Source organism: Squalius cephalus, assembly GCF_949319135.1.
Source record: "Squalius cephalus genome assembly, chromosome: 15".
In the NCBI taxonomy this organism is placed as follows: Eukaryota; Metazoa; Chordata; class Actinopteri; order Cypriniformes; family Leuciscidae; genus Squalius; species Squalius cephalus.
Window position 1 is genome coordinate 4,022,662 of NC_137136.1, and position 20,844 is coordinate 4,043,505.

Consider the following 20,844-nt stretch of genomic DNA (forward strand, 5'->3'; position numbering starts at 1 on the left):
ATATCACTCCTTACATTAATCATTAAAACAATTGTTTTTATTACAAGTTTTCTGAAATGTTTATGTTTAAAGATATTAAAGGTTTTTACAGAGGGGATTTTGGATCAGTGTTAATGAAGTTTTGTCATAGTTTTATTTTGAATTAGTTTTTTTTAATGGAAATTTTGGTTTAATTTTTAATAATTGTACGTCCTTTTGTCATTTTATTACTTTTTGTTAAAAAAAATGGCTAATTAGGTTTATTTTATTATTTTTTAAAAAATTTGTAGTGCTTCAACTTAAACTTATTTCATCTTATTGCCAAATCAACATTTCTCATTTTCATGTGGTTAAATTCCTGTAACTAATATTTATATTTTATTTTATTTCAGCTTTATTTCAATTAACAGAAATGTGTTCAATAGTTTTAGTTTTAATTAATGATAATAACCCTGTATTGTTGGATATCTCTGTTTATCACTCCATAAATCATAAAATACTGTCAACAGCCAGAAAAATATACATTTTTCACCATATTTTTAGGAATAAAATGATACATAAATCATTGATATATGAAGAAATCCTTCTGTAAAACCCTTCAGAATGTAGATATGAATAAAACAGTAACGTTTGGTGTATGTAAAGCTGCAGAAGTGGAGATTTCTGACAAACTCAATGCCTTTAAAGATTTGTATTATAACTTAACTCTACAGATGCAAATAGATAAAATGCAATAAACACTTAAAAGTGTATTTTAGACGTTTGCTTTCCACTAGTCTGAAAGAAAGCATGTTATGGAAGCAAAATAGCCCAAAATCTTAAAATTCACCAATGCAATTCAGAATAGGTTTTTTGGGTTTTTTTGCATCTAGTCCCAGAAAGCTTTGAAAGAGGAGTGACCTGTTTTCGGATGGTTGTTGATCAGGTTTCAGGTCTGAAAGCAGGTCAGATGTACCGCCTCCGTGTGTCTGCTGTGAATGACGCCGGAGTCGGCATGTCTTCTGTGCCGTCTGAGCCAGTCAAAGCACAGACTAAAGCAGGTCAGATCCCTGGAAATCTGCATAATGATTTCATTCTCATTTTACTCTGAGTTGCATTTAACTCTATCCCACTTTTGCCACCAGGAACCAAAGAGATTGAGATAGGAGTTGATAATGACGGCTTCATCTTCCTGAGCTTTGAAGCTGCTGATGTGGCTGATGGAGACGTCTTTAAGTGGAATAAAAACTACGGAAAAGCTATTGATGCCGGACGAGCCCGCTTGGAGAACAAAAACAACAGGTCTTTTGCCAATATGTCATAATATGAGCACAACAGTGACACTTTTTTCAGTAACTTTGGTTTTGAAAGTTTGTTTCTCATTTATTTTTGCCATAGGCAACTCCAACAGTTTGTCAATTAAGAGTTCTAAACTGTGAATCAAACCAACAAACATAATATAAACTATGAACACAAAAAAGAGGGACTCCAAATTTTAATTATTTTATGAGCAAATGATAAAATTGATGCTACAATATTAAACTATTAACTTAGTATAAATATAACACAGTAAATATTAAGATATTTAGCATGTATATTAATTATCTTAATATAAGCTGTTTTATTTATATATATATATATGTATGTGTGTGTGTGTGTGTGTGTGTGTGTGTGTGTGTGTGTGTGTGTGTGTGTGTGTGTGTGTGTGTGTGTGTGTGTGTGTGTGTGTGTGTGTGTGTGTGTGTGTGTGTGTGTGTTTGATTTGTTTGAAAGAAGTCTCTCATGCTCACCAAGGCTTCATTTATTTGACCAAAACTACATTAAAAGTAATATTGTGAAACATTAGCATATTAGAATGATTTCTGAAGGATGAAAATTCAGCTTTGCCATCACAGGAATAAATTACATTTTAAAATATATTCAAATAGAAAACCGTTATTTTAAAATTTTAATAATAAATCACAATATTACTGTTTTTACTGTATTTTTGATCAAATAAATGCAGCCTTTGTGAGCATAAGAGACTGGAAGAGTGCATGTGTGCGTGCGTGCGTGTGTGTGTGCGTGCGTGTGTGTGTGTGTGTGTGTGTGTGTGTGTGTGTGTGTGTGTGTGTGTGTGTGTGTGCGTGTGTGTGTGTGTGTAATACACCTTAAACATTCTTATTCTTAATGGAATTGTCACTCAAAAAATAAGAATTGTCGACATTCACTCAACCTCGTGAGAGTTTCTTTCTTCTGAGGAAAAGAAGATCTGAATCTTTAAAGAACACCCTGGTCATTCTTTACCATATAATGAAAGTAGATGTGGACCAAAACATTTTATAAAAAGTCCCATAAAGGTAGTTGTGCTGAATATTCCCAGTCTTCTGAAGCCATATGATGATTACTTCCAATCTTCTGTCACAGAAGAAATAAATTCACACAGTTTTGGGTTTGGGTAAATGATGGTGAGGATTTGGTAAACTGTACCTTTAAATAGTCCATAAACCTGATTCAGATGTCGGTCACGTATGTCTCCAGGTCTGTTCTTACCTTCACGGACGCCTCAGAGCAGGATTTGGGCCTTTACACAGTGGAGCTGAGCAGAAACCCTGACGTCTCCTCGAGCTTCACCTTCACTGCCCAGGGTAGATATTCATTTCTATCCCGGCATAATTCATTACCTGAACACGGTGGCATAAGACCTTGTGCATCTGTTCAGCATGAAAACTTGATGCATAACTCGTCTTTTCTTAGTGTGACCCCGGTATTTTATCATCATTCGGCCGGTGATTAATGTTTTGTCGAGCCCCTTTGCCCTAAACCATGTTGTACAAGATCTGTGTATTTTAACACTGTTTGTGTTAGATATCAAATGCATGACAAACGTAATCTTTAAACTTGAAATCTCATTTGCAAAGATGTCTGATCATCCTGACAGCAGCCGGTATCTTTGTCTTGATAGTGTGATTGAATTTGACTTTGCAATTGTGGCGTTTTCTCTCTCAGATCTGGAGCGCCTGACAGAACTCAGCTGGCATGTCAGAAACCCGTGTAAGTGAATCAAACACTTCAGAAACTGTGCAAATCTTCAGAGCATCTAAACAGTAAACACTAGCGTTCAGAGTTTAGGGTGTGCAAGATGTTTTAATGTTTTGGACAAAGTCTCGAGGCTTCGTCTATTTGATCAAAGATACCGTAAAATTGTCAAATATTATTACAGTTTAAAATAACTCTTTTCTATTGTGATACGTTTTAAAGTGTAATGTATTCCTGTGATCAAAGCTGAATGTTCAGCATCATTACTCCAGTCTTCAGTGTCACATGATCCTTCAGAAATCACTCTAATATGATGATTTATTCAATTCAATTCAATTCAAGCGCTTTTCACAATACATAGCGTTTCAAAGCAGCTTTACAGAAATGTTTCTTCATTACAATTTAGAGTAATTTGTTATCAGAGGTGACTGCATGTGTCCAAGTAATGTCCATATGCAGTTGTATATATATATATATACAAACATATAGGCCCTGTTTACACCTGGTGTTAAGATGCATTTTGGTCGATTGGATCATTTTGGACGATGTGAAATACAGGTGTAAACAGGTGTTTTGTCTCAGCTCGTGTTCATATGTAAATTGCGCGAGCTTATTTTGTCCATTAGATCTGAAAAACCCATAAATGTACCCGCTCATAGACCCTCTCCTCAAAGAAATCAGGACAGAAGTGGTTGAAAGTGGACAAAAGAGACGGATTAAAACACCAGGTGTAAACGGGAGAATGTGTCTCCATCTACTTGTGATCCGATCGACCAAAATGCATCTTAATACTGTAAACAGGGCCTTAGTTTGAGAGTGTAGGAAGACTCACAATGCTTCAGAAAGATCTATAGTGTACATTTTGGGAAGATTTGGTTCAGGAAATGTGTACCAGGATGGTGTGTCCATTAAAACACAGGGGTCCAGTACTCAGTCCATACTCATTTATTGTAACAGATCGTGAATCAGGCCATAGAGTAGAATGGGAATCAGATATAGAGTTGTATGGTTTCTATAAACAAATCAAAAACAAACAGAATCTTAAATATAATAGAACTTCAACTAGTAAATCATTAATCACATAATCCAATCCTAAACAATTCAACATCAAAATAGTAAGAACACTGAAACATAAGAATCATAATCACAAATCAAAAGAGCACAAACTTACATTGTCAGGAACACATCAACTCTACAAAGGCTGGCTACGTCATGTGATCCATAGGAATTCTCAACATATAGTGTAAAGGCACCTTAAAGAGATCGTTTCCAAATTAAAAGTGAATGGGTGTGATGGCTTTGTGTGAAATTGTGGATGAACGAACAAAAGACAGTTTTTTGTTCTGTTCTTTTGACAGAGTGCTCATTTTTGCTTGAACTCTTGCTTTAAATCTGTGTATGCACATAAAGCAGTGTCTTCTTCCTCTGTCAGTGATCTCTCTGAGGTCTGAAGGCTGGCAGGTGGACGTGTCGGAGCAGGGAAGAGTCCGTCTGTGGCTCCGGACAGAAGATCTCAGCAGTGCCGCGGTGCTTCGGCTCATCCTCAACGACACCGAGATCTCCAGCACACCGGTAACCGCTACAGGCTCACTAGATCTGGACCTTAACAGTCTTCTGCATGTCATTTCAGTGACATTGTGTGTGTGTGTGTGTGTGTGTGTGTGTGTGTGTGTGTCCTGCAGGCCCGTAAGATTAACTTTGACAAGGCACAAGGTCTGCTGGAGATCCTGTTTGATCAACTCTCAAAAGAAGACGAGGGCTCGTACACCGCGCAGCTCAAAGACGGACGGGCCAAGAACCAGTTCACACTGGTGTTAGTGGATAAGAGTATGTTTGCAATGTTACTTTATAACATTAAACTACATGTTCCGCAGGGGAAAAGCTATTTGATTAAACAAATATATTGTAGAATAGAAAGCAGTGGATTTTTTTTAAATCCCCAGATATATGAAGCAGCACGAATGTTGGCAAATCATCATATTAGAATGATTTCTGAAGGATCATGTGACACTGAAGACTGGAGTAATGATGCTGAAAATACAACTTTGATCACAGGAATATTTTACATTTTAAAATTTATTCACATAGAAAACAGTTATTTTCAATTGTAGTAATATTTCACAGTATTACTGTTTTTACTGTTTTAGCCTATGTATATTTATATATTCATTTTATATACACTTTTATTTTCAAAAGTTTAGAGTCTCTTCTGCTCACCAAAACTGCATTTATTTGATCAAAAATACAGTAAAAACAGTAATACTGTGAAATATTAGATTTCAAAATAACTATTTCATATTGTAACTAGGGCTGTCAAAAGATTAATTGCGATTAATCGCATCCAAAATAAAAGTTTGTTTTTAATAATATATGTGTGTGTACTGTGTATAATTAAAATTGTATATATAAATACACACACATCCATATATATATTTAAGAAAAATGTGTTATTTATATATAAAAAAAATTATATTTATATATAATATAAACTATATAAATATATATACAGTATATGTATGCAAATATTTCTTAAATATATACATGCATGTGTGTGTATTTATATATACAAAATAATTATACACAGTACACACACATATATTATGTAAACACAAACTTTTATTTTGGATGCGATTAATCGCGATTAATCTTTTGACAGCCCTAATTGTAACATATAATGCAAAGCTGAATTTTCAGCATCATTACTCCAGTCTTCAGTGTCACATGATCCTTCAGAAATTATTCTGATATGATGATTTGCTGCTCAAGAAACATTTATTATTATTACCAGTGTTGAAAACAGTTGTGCTGATTCATATTTTTGTGGAAACCATGACGCAGTTTTTTCAGAATTCTTTAATGAATCGAAAGTTCAAAAGAACAGCATTTGGTTGAAATAGAAATGTTTTAAAACATTTTAAATGTTTTTACTGTCACTTTTTTACAGTTTTAAGCATAAAAAATGGCCAGAATGTATTTATTTGGGGCTTTTCCACCACACAGATTTCCCTTTATAATAAATGTAAAAAAAGCATTATCAATCAAGATCTAGTTTGCACTTTTTCCTAAGAATGTTTTTTTTTACAATTTGTATTTCACAATTGAGAATAACCAAGTTTTTCTGAAAGCTTTTGTAATAAAATGTTATACCATGAACTGAAAGTAGGTATCATGACCAAACCAGGTATTGTTTCAGAATTTTACTTTTAAGAAAGGTACATTTCTTTTTTTTTAATGAAGTTCATTGTCATTTTTCAGTTGATGCAACAAAACTCAAATTCAGTCAATTTTTTTTCTGATCTATCTGGCGACAGGCCGAGGGTCATACTGAATATTTCTCCAGATTTAACATTAATTCTACGGTTTTATTGTTTGTTTGTCAGAGTTTCAGGACACACTGGCCAAATCTGAGGCCAACAGACGAAACTGGAAGAGAAAGTCGGGTGAGTCGACAAAACCGATCTAGAGACCAATAACAGATGCACAGAGAAACCATGTCACATGATATACACAAATGAATGAACAAAGACAATCACGAGAAGCTCTCGTGCAACGGATGAAGAGCTAAAACACTATACAGTAACAAATGGCTGACTTTTACAATTTAATCTACATTAAACATGTATAATGTGGACATCAGAATTGAAGTTAAAATCATTTATGGTTAACACTTTACAGCAAGGTCACATTTGTTAATGCATTAGCTAACATAAAATAACAATACACAATATTTTTAAGCATTTATTAAAGTTAGTTAGTTAGTAAAAATATAATTGTTCATTGTTTGATCATGTTAGTTCACAGTGCATTAACAGATAAAACTGTTAAAAATGTCTTAGTAAATGTTAGTTAAGGTTATTACATGCTTTAGAAGTATTTTTCATTGTTAGTTCATGGAGACTTGCTGTGTGTTACCATGTAGCATAGTATTAATTTTTTTTAACTATGACAATCAAATGTTTCTCTCTGTTTTGTTTTCCAAGGTCCCCATTTCGAGGAGTTTTTGTCATGGACAGTAACCTCTGATTGTGAAATGATTATAAAGTGCAAGGTAATGATATTTATTCACTAATGATGACAATACATCGCCATTTAAAGCATACGCCAACCCCTTGTGTCTGTGTCCGGCCGCAGGTCACTAACGTGAACAAAGACACGCGTCTGAAGTGGTTTAAGGATGGAGTGGAGCTTTCTCAGGCCGTGTACGAGCCCTCGGGTGTCGGCACCTTCACTGTCCCGCAGGTACCATCACATTCACCCTCCAGTCCAGGAGAGCAGAGACAGGAAAACATCGGGAAAAAATGTTCAAGTCCCCCTGTGCTGAAAATCAAGCTTTTAATGTGGTGTTTTTAATAAGCTTTAAGACAAATCATGTGTAAATTCATAAGTCGACACCATTGCTGAGTATTTCCTCCTTAAAACTGCAGTGAACCAAAGACAGTCTCAAAAACCGCTGACGTCACAAACTACCTTGTAACCAATCAGATCAACGTGTGGTCGTCAACCAGTGGATCTCTGAGATGTTGCGAGTGAGTGGAGGCGGGGCTCATTTGCATATTCATAGAACTGCGTATACTAAATGAGGCAAGGGTGTCGAGTTACATTCAAGCTACTTTAAGGCATGAAGAATCTTTTCAAGGAAAAAAAAACATTTCAATATGTCATTTTGCTGATTAAATGAGTTTTAAGGGATGAAGTTATTGACTACAGGGGGACTTTAAGGGTTCAACAGAGTTTGTGGCATAATGTCAGAAAATCACTAGAATTATACGGGTGACTTAGAATTACAGCTGCAACTGATTTTTACTGAAAACTTCATGGAGCTGCTTTGTCTATTACACAAATAATAAATAAAAAAAAAAGTTGAAATAATTTTCTGTGGTAATCAATGTTCTGCCACAAATTGTGTCAATAAATCTTAACCTGTACTGAACCCGGAACATTCCTTTAACTCTGCGTCTAATTGCCTGATAGAGGAGAATTCCTTCCACCAATCTTCCTGGCACTTGCCGATTAAAGGGCTATTAGTGTGTAATTGAGCCTGGAATAAGACTGACCCGTGTTATTTGTCATAACGGCTCAGGTGACGAGGAAAGAGTTGGGTGTGTACAGGGCTGTAGTGAGCGACAGCAGAGGAGAAGATGACAGTGTCCTGGAGCTGATAGATGACGGTGAGAAGAACATCATTTTTACCGTCTGTCACCGCATTCTCACGCCATTGTGTACTAGGAAGATAGTATCATATAAATAATTTATGTAATATATATTTAAAGTTTGTGTGTGTGTGTGTGTGTGTGTGTGTGTGTGTGTGTGTGTGTGTGTGCGCAAGCGCGCGCGTGTGTGTGTGTGTGTGTGTGTGTGCGCGTGTGTGTGTGTGTGCGTGCGTGTGTGTGTAACTTTATATGTAACTTAAATGCTGACTTAAAATAACAGTTCACAACATTTTTAACACCATGTGTGTGTGTGTGTTACTGAAATAATTTTCAATATTTTTCATATAGATATATATATATGCATACATACACACACATATTAAATATATATTGCATAAATTATTTATATGATACTATCTTACTAGTACTCTAGAAATATAAAAATGTATTTCAGTTATAATAATTTATATACATATGTCTTCATTAGTGTCTATAACATTAAGCTGCTATTGTATTGTAAGTGATTTATTTTTATTTAAGTGTTTACAGTGATTTTACCGTGGTTAAGGGGTTTTAGGTTTACTCCATACCTGTAGTAAAATCACTGTAATGAACGGACTATTCTAATGTAGAATAATACTTCTAAGTGGAGGTGATTTGATATCAAAATGTTTTGTAAAATAAAAATGTCAGTGACACTTTACAATAAGGTTCCATTTGCTAACATTAATTAACAATGAAAAAAAGTTGTATTCCTCTTAGTTAATTATAATTTCAACATTTACTAATACATTGTAAAAAATAAAATAATTTATGTATCTTAGTTCATATTAATTTCAACATTTACTAATACATTATTAAATTCAAAAGTTGTATATTTTATGGACCTGAGCTGACATGAACAATGAACAGTTCTATTTTTATCAACTAATGTTAACAAAGATAAATAAATACTGTAACAAATGTATTGCTCATTGTTAGTTAATGCATAAACTGATGGGAACTTGTTTTAAAGCGACTAATATGATCTTGTGTTTTTGTTCTCCTCAGAATTTGAGCGTCTGGTGCAGCAGCTCAACAAGCAGTGTGGTAGGTTGATGATGGCATGATGTTTCAGACGCTCGTGCTCATGTGATGTAATGTAATCTCGGTCCGTGTGTGTGTGTGTGTGTGTGTGTGTGTGTGTGTGTGTGTGTGTGTGTGTGTGTGTGTGTGTGTGTGTGTGTGACCCACAGCGCTCTCTGCTGGTCCAGTGAGGATCCAGTGCACTGCTCAGGGCTTCAAGCTCTGCTGCTCCCTCAAATACTACCTGAGCTGCATGAAGACCAGCTGGCACTTCAAGTGAGTTTTTATATGGTTAAGGATGTATATGGAAGAGTTCTGCTTCAGATTTCACATTACCAAAACTTTAAGCACTTGAAATGAAGCCAAATAATAACTGATCCTAACGAATTCGCCAGAGAAACAAGTGCGCGGCCATCTTTAGATTATTGTCTTTGAACTTCCGTTTTTTGAGCTAGCTCTGTATATTTCCATGACATCGCTGTCGAAGAGTAATTATTTGGTGAAGTTGATTTACTTATTGTAGAGTTCTTGTTACTTATTGGAGAGGTAGCGATCAAAATAGAGTAAACCACCTTTTAAATGTAAATTGACGTTTCAAATAAAGATGGTGTCAATTACATCGTTACACCAGTAGGTGGCGACAAGAGACTGATAAAAAAATGTATTTACCATTGAATCATTCATTCAAGAGATTTGTTCAAAAATCCCGAGTCTTAGTCTTTATGAGTGAGTCATTGAATCGTTCATTCAAAAAGAGAATTTTTTAATTAAATTAGGGCTGTGTGAAAAGATTAATCGCGATTAATCGCATCCAAAATAAAAGTTTGTGTTTACATAATAAATGTGTTTGTACTGTGTATCATTATTTTGTATATATAAATACACACACTTGCATGTATATATTTAAGAAAAATGTGTTATTTATATATACAAATATTTATATATAATATAAATTATATTTAAATATATACAGTATATACATGCAAATATTTCTTAAATAAATACATGCATGTGTGTGTATTTATATATACAAAATAATGATACACAGTACACACACATTTATTATGTAAACACAAACTTTTATTTTGGATGCGATTAATCGCGATTAATCTTTTCACAGCCCTAAATTAAATATTATTTTTAATAGACTGTCACCAATTAACATTTTGTCAGAACCTTTCAATGACATGTTATTTTGTTTAGTTGTCTGTTCAGAATCGTGATCTCTATTTGAAACAACAACAAAAATATTTTATTCTCAATTTAGCCAGAATCGTGCTCTACTACGTAAAAAAAATACTAAACAAATAAAGACTGATCAATCTGAGCTATGCATGTTCATTTTATGGCATTATGGTTTTTATTCCTCTACCAAAATTGCAGGAACAAAAAGTTGTCAGTTAGCTCAGTTCAGGGTTATTATAGTTAACTTTTACTAAAACCATAAAGGTTATTACTTGAAATAAAATAAATTATAAAAAATTAAATATTTTTATAATAATGTAAGCAATGTAAGTAAGCAAATGTAAACAAAACAGTGGGCATGTATTTCTCTATCAAGAGGAATGTTACACAACATCAGCCCGATATCTATGGAAGCTTGTTTCCGCCACAAAATAAAAAACATGATAATTGCGACTTTTTATCTCACAATTGGGAGTTTACATCTCGCTATTCTGACTTTATTTCTCAGAATTGCGAGATACAAAGTCAGAATTGTGAGATATAAAGTCGCAATTGCGTGTTATAAAGTCAGAATTGCGAGATATAAAGTCGCAATTGCGTGTTATAAAGTCAGAATTGCGAGATATAAAGTCGCAATTGCGTGTTATAAAGTCAGAATTGCGAGATATAAAGTCGCAATTGCGTGTTATAAAGTCAGAATTCGGACTTTTTTTCTCGCAATTGCGACTTTATATCACGCAATTCTGACTTTATAACACGCAATTGCGACTTTATATCTCGCAATTCTGACATATTTTCTCAGAATTGTGAGATATAAACTCACAATTGTGAGATATAAAGTCCAATTCTAAGGGGAAAAAAAGACAGACTTTTTTTTTTTTTTACCTCAGAATAGTTTATCTCACAATTCTGACTTCATAACACGCAATTGCGACTTTATTTCACGCAATTCTGACTTTATATCTCGCAATTCTGACTTTATTTCACGCAATTGCGACTTTATTTCACGCAATTCTGACTTTATAACACGCAATTGCGATTTTATTTCACGCAATTCTGACTTTATAACACGCAATTGCGACTTTATTTCACGCAATTCTGACTTTATATCTCGCAATTCTGACTTTATTTCACGCAATTGCGACTTTATTTCACGCAATTCTGACTTTATAACACGCAATTGCGATTTTATTTCACGCAATTCTGACTTCATAACACGCAATTGCGACTTTATTTCACGCAATTCTGACTTTATATCTCGCAATTCTGACTTTATTTCACGCAATTGCGACTTTATTTCACGCAATTCTGACTTTATAACACGCAATTGCGACTTTATTTCACGCAATTCTGACTTTATTACTCGAAATTCTGAGAAATAAAGTCAGAATTGCGAGATGTAGACTCGCAATTGTGAGATAAAAAGTCGCAATTATCTCTTAAAATGTTTTATTCTGTGGCGGAAACAAGCTTCCATAGATATCTGTATTATGGGAGGGGTGATACATATTGTTGATCATTTCAAGTATCTGGGCATAATTACTGATTCTAACTTAAGTTTTAAAAAACACATAAAAAAGATCTCCAATTGTGTCAGAGCTAGTTTAGCTAATTTTAGACATATAAGACCAATAGCTGCAGCTAAACTGTTTTTGCATTCAATGATCTTTTCACATTTATCTTACTGTTCTACAAGCTGGTCCCAGGCGGGTGAGACTACGCTAAAACCTGATGTATAAATTGCCCCATGATCTTGCACCATCCCCACTCAAGCAATGTGTGACATTTTGCAGAGATAATGTAAGGGTCACCAGGGCTTCTGTAAGAGGTCACTGTTACACTCAATTTAGGAAGACTAAATTTGGTCAAACAGCTTTTTCATTTACTGTGGTAGAAAAGTGGAACTTAATTCCACTTCACATTAGAGATTGTGCAAGTCTCAGCAGTTTTAAAATGTCCTTAAAGACTTGGCTGAAGGCGAATCAACTATGTGATCATTGACCTTTTTATAACATGGAATGTATATTTGTATTTTGGTTTATATGTGAGTAATCTGTTTTGATAGTATTGCCATATTGTCTATATTGTCTTTTTATCTTCCTTGCCCAGGGACCACAGATGTAATAGCTGTATAGCTAACTCTGGTACAGGGCTTAAACTGTGCATGGTGGTCCCTGTCAAATAAACTAATAAAATAAATAAACACATAAATAAAATGTACTAAAATAACAAAAACTAGAACTTAAAATAAAAATTCATAAAATTATAGAGACAAAAACACAACAAAATTTAAGTAAAATCAAAAAGAAAAATACAAAGTTAAGATAAAAACTAATTCTAAATGGTAATAGAAAAAACTATAATATCATCTCAATGATATTAATATGACACTGGCTCATATCATTTTTTATTTGAGGGATTTTACGGTCACAATCAATGGCTTTTCTTCCTTTTTTAACAAATTTTTCTTTCTTTCTTTCTTTCTTTCTTTCTTTCTTTCTTCCTGCCTAATCTTTACTTTCTTTCTAACTAATCTTTCTTTTTTTTCTTTCTTTCTTTCTAACTAATCTATCTTTCTTTCTTTCTTCCAAACAAATCTTTCTTTCGTTCTAATCTAACTATCTATCTATCTATCTATCTATCTATCTATCTATCTATCTAACTTTAAACTAAACTAAATTAAACAAATTTTTTATTTGAGGGATTTACGGTCCCAATCTTTTTTTCCTTTGACGGTTTGATGTTCTCCCGGTGACAGAGACAGGAGAATTGACGGTGAGGAGCGGAGCCGGCCTGGCAGCAGCATGCAGAAGGTCTGGATTGAGATATTTGGCCCCAGTGAAAGCGATAAAGGGAAGTACACCCTGGAGATGTTCGACGGCCAGGAAACACACCAGCGCTCTCTGGATCTGTCTGGACAAGGTACAGCCGTACACGCACAAAAACATGCGAGTCGAGCAGGACGATGAAGCCTGAAGCCTAAACCTCTCTTTCTTCTCTGTAGCTTTTGCAGATGCTTTGCTGGAATACCAGAGGCTAAAGTAAGTGAAGATGCTTTTGAATATTCATCAGCTGAATTTAATCTTTGACCCATCACTAAGCTCCACCCTCTTTGGTTACTGTTGCTAACTCAGACAAACTTTATAGAACATACCATTAGAATGAATGGCGATTTCAGTGAACAGTGTGATCTTTCAGTAAAATGTGACCCTGGATCACAAAACCAGTCACAATATTCGCACAGGTATATTTGTGGCAACCGCCAACAATACATTGTATGGGTCAAAATTATGCCAAAAATCATTAGGATATTAAGTAAAGATCATGTTCCATGAAGATATTTTGTAAATTTCCGACTGTAAATATATAAAACATTTATTTTTGTGAGTGAATGCAGCACAATCGCCAACATAAATGAACAACTTTAAAGGAGATTCTCTCAATGTTTTGATTTTTTTGCACCCTCAGATTCCAGATTTTCAATAGTTGTATCTCAGCCAAATATTGTCCTATCCTAACAAACCATACATCAACGGAAAGCTTATTTATTCAGCTTTCAGATGATGTATACATCTCAATTTAAAAAAATTGACCCATGTGACTGATTTTGTGGTCCAGTGTCACAAATGTGCTCATAAAGTGGTAAGAACTGATTGGTGGACTGATCTTATTCCTAATATCTGTATGTATATTAGTAATAAGATCCAATCAGGTTTTACCAGCTATGCACTAACCCTAACCCTAACCCATTTTATGGCTTTATATTTTTTTATTCCTCTACCAAAATTGTAGGAAAAAATATAAAAAGTTTTCAGTTATCAGTTGTTTTTTTAAAAGCAAAAAAAGTATATATATATATTGTTTAAAATTAAATCTAACATTTTACCAGTTATTTACAACAACAAAAAATGCAAAGATTATCAAAAATACAAAATCTTTTTCTTAATATTTATTAAAAGGTTGGATCACTAGTTGAAATCTTTAGCAAACTCATTCTCTATATAATTGTATTGGTTTGTCTTCATTCACAGGCAGGTTGAGTTTGCTGAGAAAAGTAAGTATTGGTTTGTCATGATTCTAGCTGTGTTTTAGTAAAGCATTCACACACTTCATCATAACTGTCCATCTCTGACAGATCGAGCCAAAGTCACGAAGGGTCTTCCTGATGTGGTGGCCATAATGGAGGAGAAGGTACGTCTCCATCACTTCTGCGTTTCAGTGACTTTCTACTTCAGCTCACACCATCATTCTGTCTTTCTCTTCAGTCTCTTTGTCTGACGTGTTTTGCCGATGGCGACCCAGTGCCGGAAATGTTCTGGCTAAAGAACGACAGAGAAGTCCTCTCCGGCGGCCAGTATAACATTGCGAATGAGAATAAATCCTCCACGCTCACTATAAACCACGTGACCATGGAGGACTCGGGCAACTATAGCATCTTTGTACGCAATAAACACGGGTCGCAGACGGTTCCCGTGACCGTCAGTGTGTATAAACGAGGGGAAAAGCCTCGAGCAGATGCAGTGGAACTGTAAATCAGTAACACCAGGACAAACTCATCATTTGTGTTAAAGTCAACAGTGATTTTTCTAAGCTGGGCGTTTGCTTTTGCCACGGAATAAAAAATGTAAAAGGTAATTGCGACTTTTTATCTCACAATTCAGACTTTTTTTCTCCCATGAGATGAACTCAGAATTGCAAGAAAAAAGTCTGAATTGTGAGATAAAAAGTCCTAATTACCCTTTTCTTTTTTATTCTGTGGCAAAAACAAGCTTTCCTTATTTCCATGGCATGTGTTTGTTCATTTTGGAGCGTGAATGACTGTTAATGGTGCTTCAGAAAGCAATATCAGTGTCCTAAAAGGCATTGAAGACTGAACTGATTTCATTTGTGGTTTGTTTCCTCTGATTTTATCCTGTGCCACTTACAGAATAAAGTGCAAATTAAACCTGTTTCTCTCTCTTTTTTTCATTAGCTAAATAAATCATCAGGGAATAAAAGTGTACAGTGAGCTTTGATCAGATTGACTGTGAACACACTTTCCAGCTGCATTACAATAGTGCCACCATCGATTTTTTTTTTTTTTTTTTTTTTTTTTTTTTTTTTGCCTGTACATGGATGGATGGATGTTTCATCTGCTGATATTTCATAATAGAGAGATCGAGGCCTATTTCTATCATTATGCAATCCTGGGGTGAACCTTCTGAACAGATAGAAAGCAAACTCCACAGTCCACAGAGTCATTCACCCCTCATGTTTAAACAGACTAGTATGTCAGCCGGTTCCTTTTGTAAAACAGTCTTCAGATAAACTGACAGGAGATTCTAGACTTGTTAGATTTGTTTGCTTTTATTTACTTGTATATAAAATGCTGGACTCTAAATCGTGTCTCGTGCATTATATTATTTGCACCGGTTTTGTCATGTGGTGATAACAGAGTGCATCTTCTCTATTGAGCGTATGGAGTGACCGTGTTTGAATGTGTTATTAATGTTGTATACTCATCTCATTCTGCAGAGATGCACATTTTAAAATTGTTTGTGGTGATTTCTCATTTACTTTAGTGCAGTTCATCCATTTGGCTTCTCATTTTCAAGCCCTATCCATTGCATTGTGCTCATTTATTAAATATTTTGGTTAATCTTATATGCATTCAGCTACAGTATTAACAAGAGAGTTGTGCATTCATTGAACCTATTGAAATCCATCACCAACTGGATAAAACTAAATTAAAACAAGCTTGCATGACCGTGAGGAAGGATTGTTGCAAGAGATACTCTTGCCATTCAAAAGTTGGGAAAAGGTATTTTATGCTCACCAAGACTGCATTCATTTGATAAAAAATACAGTGAAACGGGAATATTGTGAAATATAACTATGTAAAATAACTGATTTCTATGTGAATATATTTTAAAAATGTAATTTATTCCTGTGATCAAAGCTGAATTTTCAGCCTTCAGTGTCACATGATCCTTCAGAAATCATGCTCAAAAAACATTTATTATTCTCAGGCCTGAAAACAGTTTATATTTTTGTGGAAACTAGGATACTTTTTGTTCAGGATTCTTTTCTGAATAGAAACGCTTTGCATAACCAGGCCCACATGGATCCCCACAGAAAGCATCACACATTTCTAAATGTATTAGATGAATGGATGCAAGTCAAGGCTCTGTAATATTCCATCAAACTAAATTGTGTTTTAAAAAAGACTGGGTCAGTTGCAATGGTGTTAGCGAACTCTGGGTTGTTCAAACATAAGGGGAAAATGCCAAAACGTCAATGATTAAACTCACATGTGAGTTACTATAAATACTGGACTGGAATGAACGTCCTCTTCACATTGTGTTGAGCTTCTCAAAGCGGTCTAAGGCTCTTGCCCGATCAGATCCGATCAGCAGACATGGCTTTCCAAGGAACATGGCAGGTGTATCTTCAGGAGAACTACGAGGAGTTTCTTAGAGCTATTCGTGAGTTTTTACGTCCTATTTACCAGAGCCTATGAAATGATCAGGGTTGCATTTCCCAAAAGCATTGGTTTCCACAAGCAGCTTATAATGCACGCGATGCTGTTGGGCAATTTCCCGTTACTATATTCATAAAGTATAAAGAAGTGTAAATGCTTTTAAATTTTAACAATTTTAAATGGATGTTAAAATATACTTGGAAACAATACCCAAAAGTAAAATCTTGAAAGCAATGAACACTACAGCTGTTTAATAGCCTATAGGCCTTCAAGTTTTTTCTGTGAAATGCTTTTCTTTTCTTTTCTTTTCTTTTCTTTTCTTTTCTTTTCTTTTCTTTTTTTCTTTTCTCTCTCTCTCTCTCTCTCTCTCTCTCTCTCTCTCTCTCTCTCTCTCTCTCTCTCTCTCTCTTCTTTCTTTTTTTTCTCATGTATTTATTTACCTATCCCTGACAAGTACCCTACTGTATGTACAAGAGATTATGTTTTGTTCGTATTAAAATTCAATGACAATAAAAAAGATGGGAAATTGGGGTTTTGGAAAACTTTGGGAAAATATTGTTTCCGCCACGAATAAAATATAAAACAGGTAATTGCTACTTTTTATCTTACAATTCTCGGAATTGTGAGTTATAAAGTCCGAATTGTGAGATAAACTCTGAATTGTTTTTGAGAAATAAAGTCTTTAAACTCAGAATTGCGAGAAATAAAATAAGAATTGCGAGAAATAAAGTCTGTGAGATATAAACTTGAAATAGAGTTATAAAGTCCGAATTGTGAGATATAAACTCGGAATTGCGAGTTATAAAGTCAGAATTGCGGAGTATAAAGTCAGAATTGCTAGATATAAACCTGGAATTGCAAGAAATAAAGCCGGAATTGCAAGATCCTATATCTGATAAACACAGACTTTTTTTTCTCGCAAATTCTGACTTTTCCCCTCAAAGTTGCAAGTTATGAAGTATAAAACTGTAAGACATATAAACTCATAATTGCGAGAAAAAAGTCACTTTTTTAATTTCGTGTCGAAAACAAGCTTCCATAGAAACCATATGGGATGGATTCGTCTTTGTCGTGATTGTAGGTCACTCAGTATCTGTGTGTTTCTGTTCCTTTAGCTCTGCCAGAAGATATTATTAAACTGGCCAAGGATGTTAAACCAGTGACAGAAATCCAACAAAACGGCAACGACTTCACCATCACATCCAAGACCCCCGGGAAAACCGTCACCAACTCCTTCACCATCGGCAAGGAAGCTGAAATCACCACCATGGACGGCAGGAAGCTCAAGGTGGAATATGTATAATTTACAACTTTGTAAATTGTAAGATGTCAAATTTCGAGCTGTTCAGTATGAGTTGATATAGTGTGCAGGAGCTCAGTTTCACAAGAGATCAAGGTCTTAATTCTCAACTGAAAAAAGTAGGCTACAAAGATTAATCTGCATCAGTGAATCATTTTGGCTAATTAGACCAGGGATATGCATTAAAGGGGTGGTTGATTATGATTTCACTTTTTTAACTTTAGTTAGTGTGTAATGTTGCTGTTTGAGCATAAACAACATCTGCAAAGTTACAATGCTCTCAAAGTTCAAAGCAAAGGGAGGGTTAGTGACATCACCAACCCTAGAATTTACATAAACCCCGCCCCCAGAACACGATTTATAGATTATCAAGACAGAATATACTAATCAATGCTAGAAGATAACTATAAGCTACATAAATTCATCAACTAACCATTCTGAAATGTCCTGTTGCTTCTACATGTTGTCACTTCTTCTTGAGTCTCTCCATCATTGTCTGACTCCGGTTTGAACATAAAAGGCTAAAAGTTTTAGAAATTTTCAGTGCATGTCTCTGTCTGAGTGCAAGCTGTTGTAGCTCCGCCCCCTGTGCCGGGAGCAGCAGCTCATTTGCATTTAAAGCTCATTGCGATTTTGCTCACCCTCAAAAAATTACAATTTTAACATGCTATATAAAATATCTGTGGGGTATTTTGAGCTAAAACTTCACACACACACTCTGGGGACATCAGAGACTTATTTTACATCTTGTGAAAAGGGGTTATACCACCCCTTTAAAGGTAGGATTGGTGATTTTCGGAGTGTCTAGCAATAGCAAGCTAGCTTTAAAGCCACGCCTCCTTCAAAACACATGAACGCGCACAGCAGGGAGCAAACAAAAATGTCACGGGAGACTGCGTTAAACTACCTCATGTCTCAAAGCACATAACATCACAATAATAATGAACATAAACAACTTGTACCACCTGCGTTCAGCGTTGATAGTGTTGCCAATGAAATGTATCCGAGTCACGCTCCGAGTATAACGTCACGGGTTTCCATCTCTTACAAATTACAGTATATGGCGTGAACGCAGCATAAACTCATTGTTTGGGTTCAGGAGGAACTGTAAACGGTGACTCCTGTTTCGGTTGTGGCGCTCGGTGACTGACGTCTGTCTAACTCTGCAAAGCATGAAACACACGGATGACGTGATGTCTGTGAGGTATGGAAATACATATGTTGACAGACTGGTAGGACATCGTATCATTGCATTGGGACTGAATGCAATGATAGGACGGATATTTTATGGTCCTACGCCTTAGACAGACAATATATAAATACATTTAAACCGCTTAATTTAGTGATTGCAAGATGTGAAGAGACTTTCAACCAGCATAATAAAACATGTTTCTGGAACAAATCACCTTGCCTTTAAGTAAATCAATTTTAATTTCCGGTTGACTTTAAGTTTGTGTATTTGTACTAATTTTTCTCTGACCTCTTAATAAAAAGCTCTATATTCATGAACTGGACTCTTATATTCTGGTGTGTTTCTTTCTTCCAGTGCACTGTCAAACTGGAGGGAGGGAAGCTGGTCTGTCACACGGATCGATTCTCTCACATCCAGGAGATCAAGGGAGGAGAGATGGTTGAGGTTTGTACTGGAGATCTATATATTGCTCATCAGAACTGTCTACATCTGTAAAATATGAACATTTGTGATATTTCTATTTTCTCTGGGTAATTATTTTCCAGACCCTGACAGTAGGAGGAACCACCATGGTCAGGAAGAGCAAAAAGATCTGAAGAGCTTGATAATCACTTGCTATTTAAATAAAGCTCTGATTTATCATAATAGTGTGAGTTTGTTGTGTTTTGGTACATTGCATCATTCACAAAAACATTTTTAATAACAATAGCTTTCAATAACAGAGAGTTCCAGGAATGGGGATTTTTTAACTCTGTTGAATGTGGGTTTATTTTTGAAAATCAGTTTTTGTAGAAACAAACCTTTAAGACTTGATCAAATATAAAATTATATTCATTTCCACTGATATTTTATACAGAAATAGAGGAGACAATTCATTGAACACAGATTGGCATTATGTTTTCTATGGTTTAAGGTAAGTTTAAACAATGTAACAATTAATACAATTCAAAATTATTAATGAAACAGTAAAAATGTAAACGATAACAGAAATAGTAAACCTTTTGGCCAGCATGTATAAAGTGTGTTAATAAAGTTTATATGAAATTAACATATATACACGTGACGATAAACATGTAAACTTAAAATACAAAAGAAAAAGAAAAACTGTAACACTTTACTATAAGGTTTGATTAGTTAACATTAGTAAACTACTTTAGTTAACATGAACTACTAATGAAATGCACTTCTACAGCATTTATTAATCTTTGTTAATGTTAATTTCAACATTTACTAATACATTATTACCATCAAATGTTGTATTTGTTAACATTAGTTAATGCACTGTAAACTAATATGAAAAAAAAATGAACAGCTGGATTTTATTTAACTAACATTAACAAAGATTAACAAATAGCCTACAGTAACAAATGTAGCCTATTGCTCATGATTAGTTCATGCTAGTTAACACATTAACTAATGATAACAAATGAGACCTTATGTTATGAAAAAAAAAAAAAAAAAAAAAACCCACATATTTACAGACAATTCTACATTTTATTGGTTTTAAAGATGTACA

The 20,844-nt window shown here is 34.7% G+C and overlaps 2 protein-coding genes across 2 annotated transcripts in view; both read left to right on the forward strand.

Moving 5' to 3' along the window:
- The window catches only part of myom3 (myomesin 3), a 70,862-nt gene extending 55,537 nt beyond the window's left edge, over nucleotides 1-15,325 (forward strand). The window contains exons 21-37 of the mRNA XM_079894650.1: nucleotides 905-1,019; nucleotides 1,104-1,260; nucleotides 2,479-2,585; nucleotides 2,947-2,991; nucleotides 4,409-4,548; nucleotides 4,659-4,803; nucleotides 6,357-6,416; nucleotides 6,957-7,024; nucleotides 7,108-7,215; nucleotides 8,057-8,144; nucleotides 9,177-9,215; nucleotides 9,362-9,467; nucleotides 13,135-13,298; nucleotides 13,381-13,417; nucleotides 14,408-14,430; nucleotides 14,512-14,567; nucleotides 14,642-15,325. Coding sequence (XP_079750776.1) covers nucleotides 905-1,019; nucleotides 1,104-1,260; nucleotides 2,479-2,585; nucleotides 2,947-2,991; nucleotides 4,409-4,548; nucleotides 4,659-4,803; nucleotides 6,357-6,416; nucleotides 6,957-7,024; nucleotides 7,108-7,215; nucleotides 8,057-8,144; nucleotides 9,177-9,215; nucleotides 9,362-9,467; nucleotides 13,135-13,298; nucleotides 13,381-13,417; nucleotides 14,408-14,430; nucleotides 14,512-14,567; nucleotides 14,642-14,908 — 1,725 coding nt within the window. The 3' untranslated portion in view covers nucleotides 14,909-15,325. The remainder of the gene's footprint in view (nucleotides 1-904; nucleotides 1,020-1,103; nucleotides 1,261-2,478; nucleotides 2,586-2,946; nucleotides 2,992-4,408; nucleotides 4,549-4,658; nucleotides 4,804-6,356; nucleotides 6,417-6,956; nucleotides 7,025-7,107; nucleotides 7,216-8,056; nucleotides 8,145-9,176; nucleotides 9,216-9,361; nucleotides 9,468-13,134; nucleotides 13,299-13,380; nucleotides 13,418-14,407; nucleotides 14,431-14,511; nucleotides 14,568-14,641) is intronic.
- A 1,371-nt stretch (nucleotides 15,326-16,696) lies between these two features.
- fabp10a (fatty acid binding protein 10a, liver basic) lies at nucleotides 16,697-19,973 on the forward strand. Its single transcript, XM_079895723.1, has 4 exons — nucleotides 16,697-16,840; nucleotides 17,952-18,124; nucleotides 19,683-19,772; nucleotides 19,874-19,973. The coding sequence occupies exons 1-4, from the start codon at nucleotides 16,774-16,776 to the stop codon at nucleotides 19,922-19,924; spliced, it is 381 nt and encodes a 126-aa protein (XP_079751849.1). The 5' UTR covers nucleotides 16,697-16,773; the 3' UTR covers nucleotides 19,925-19,973.
- Nucleotides 19,974-20,844: the final 871 nt, after the last annotated feature.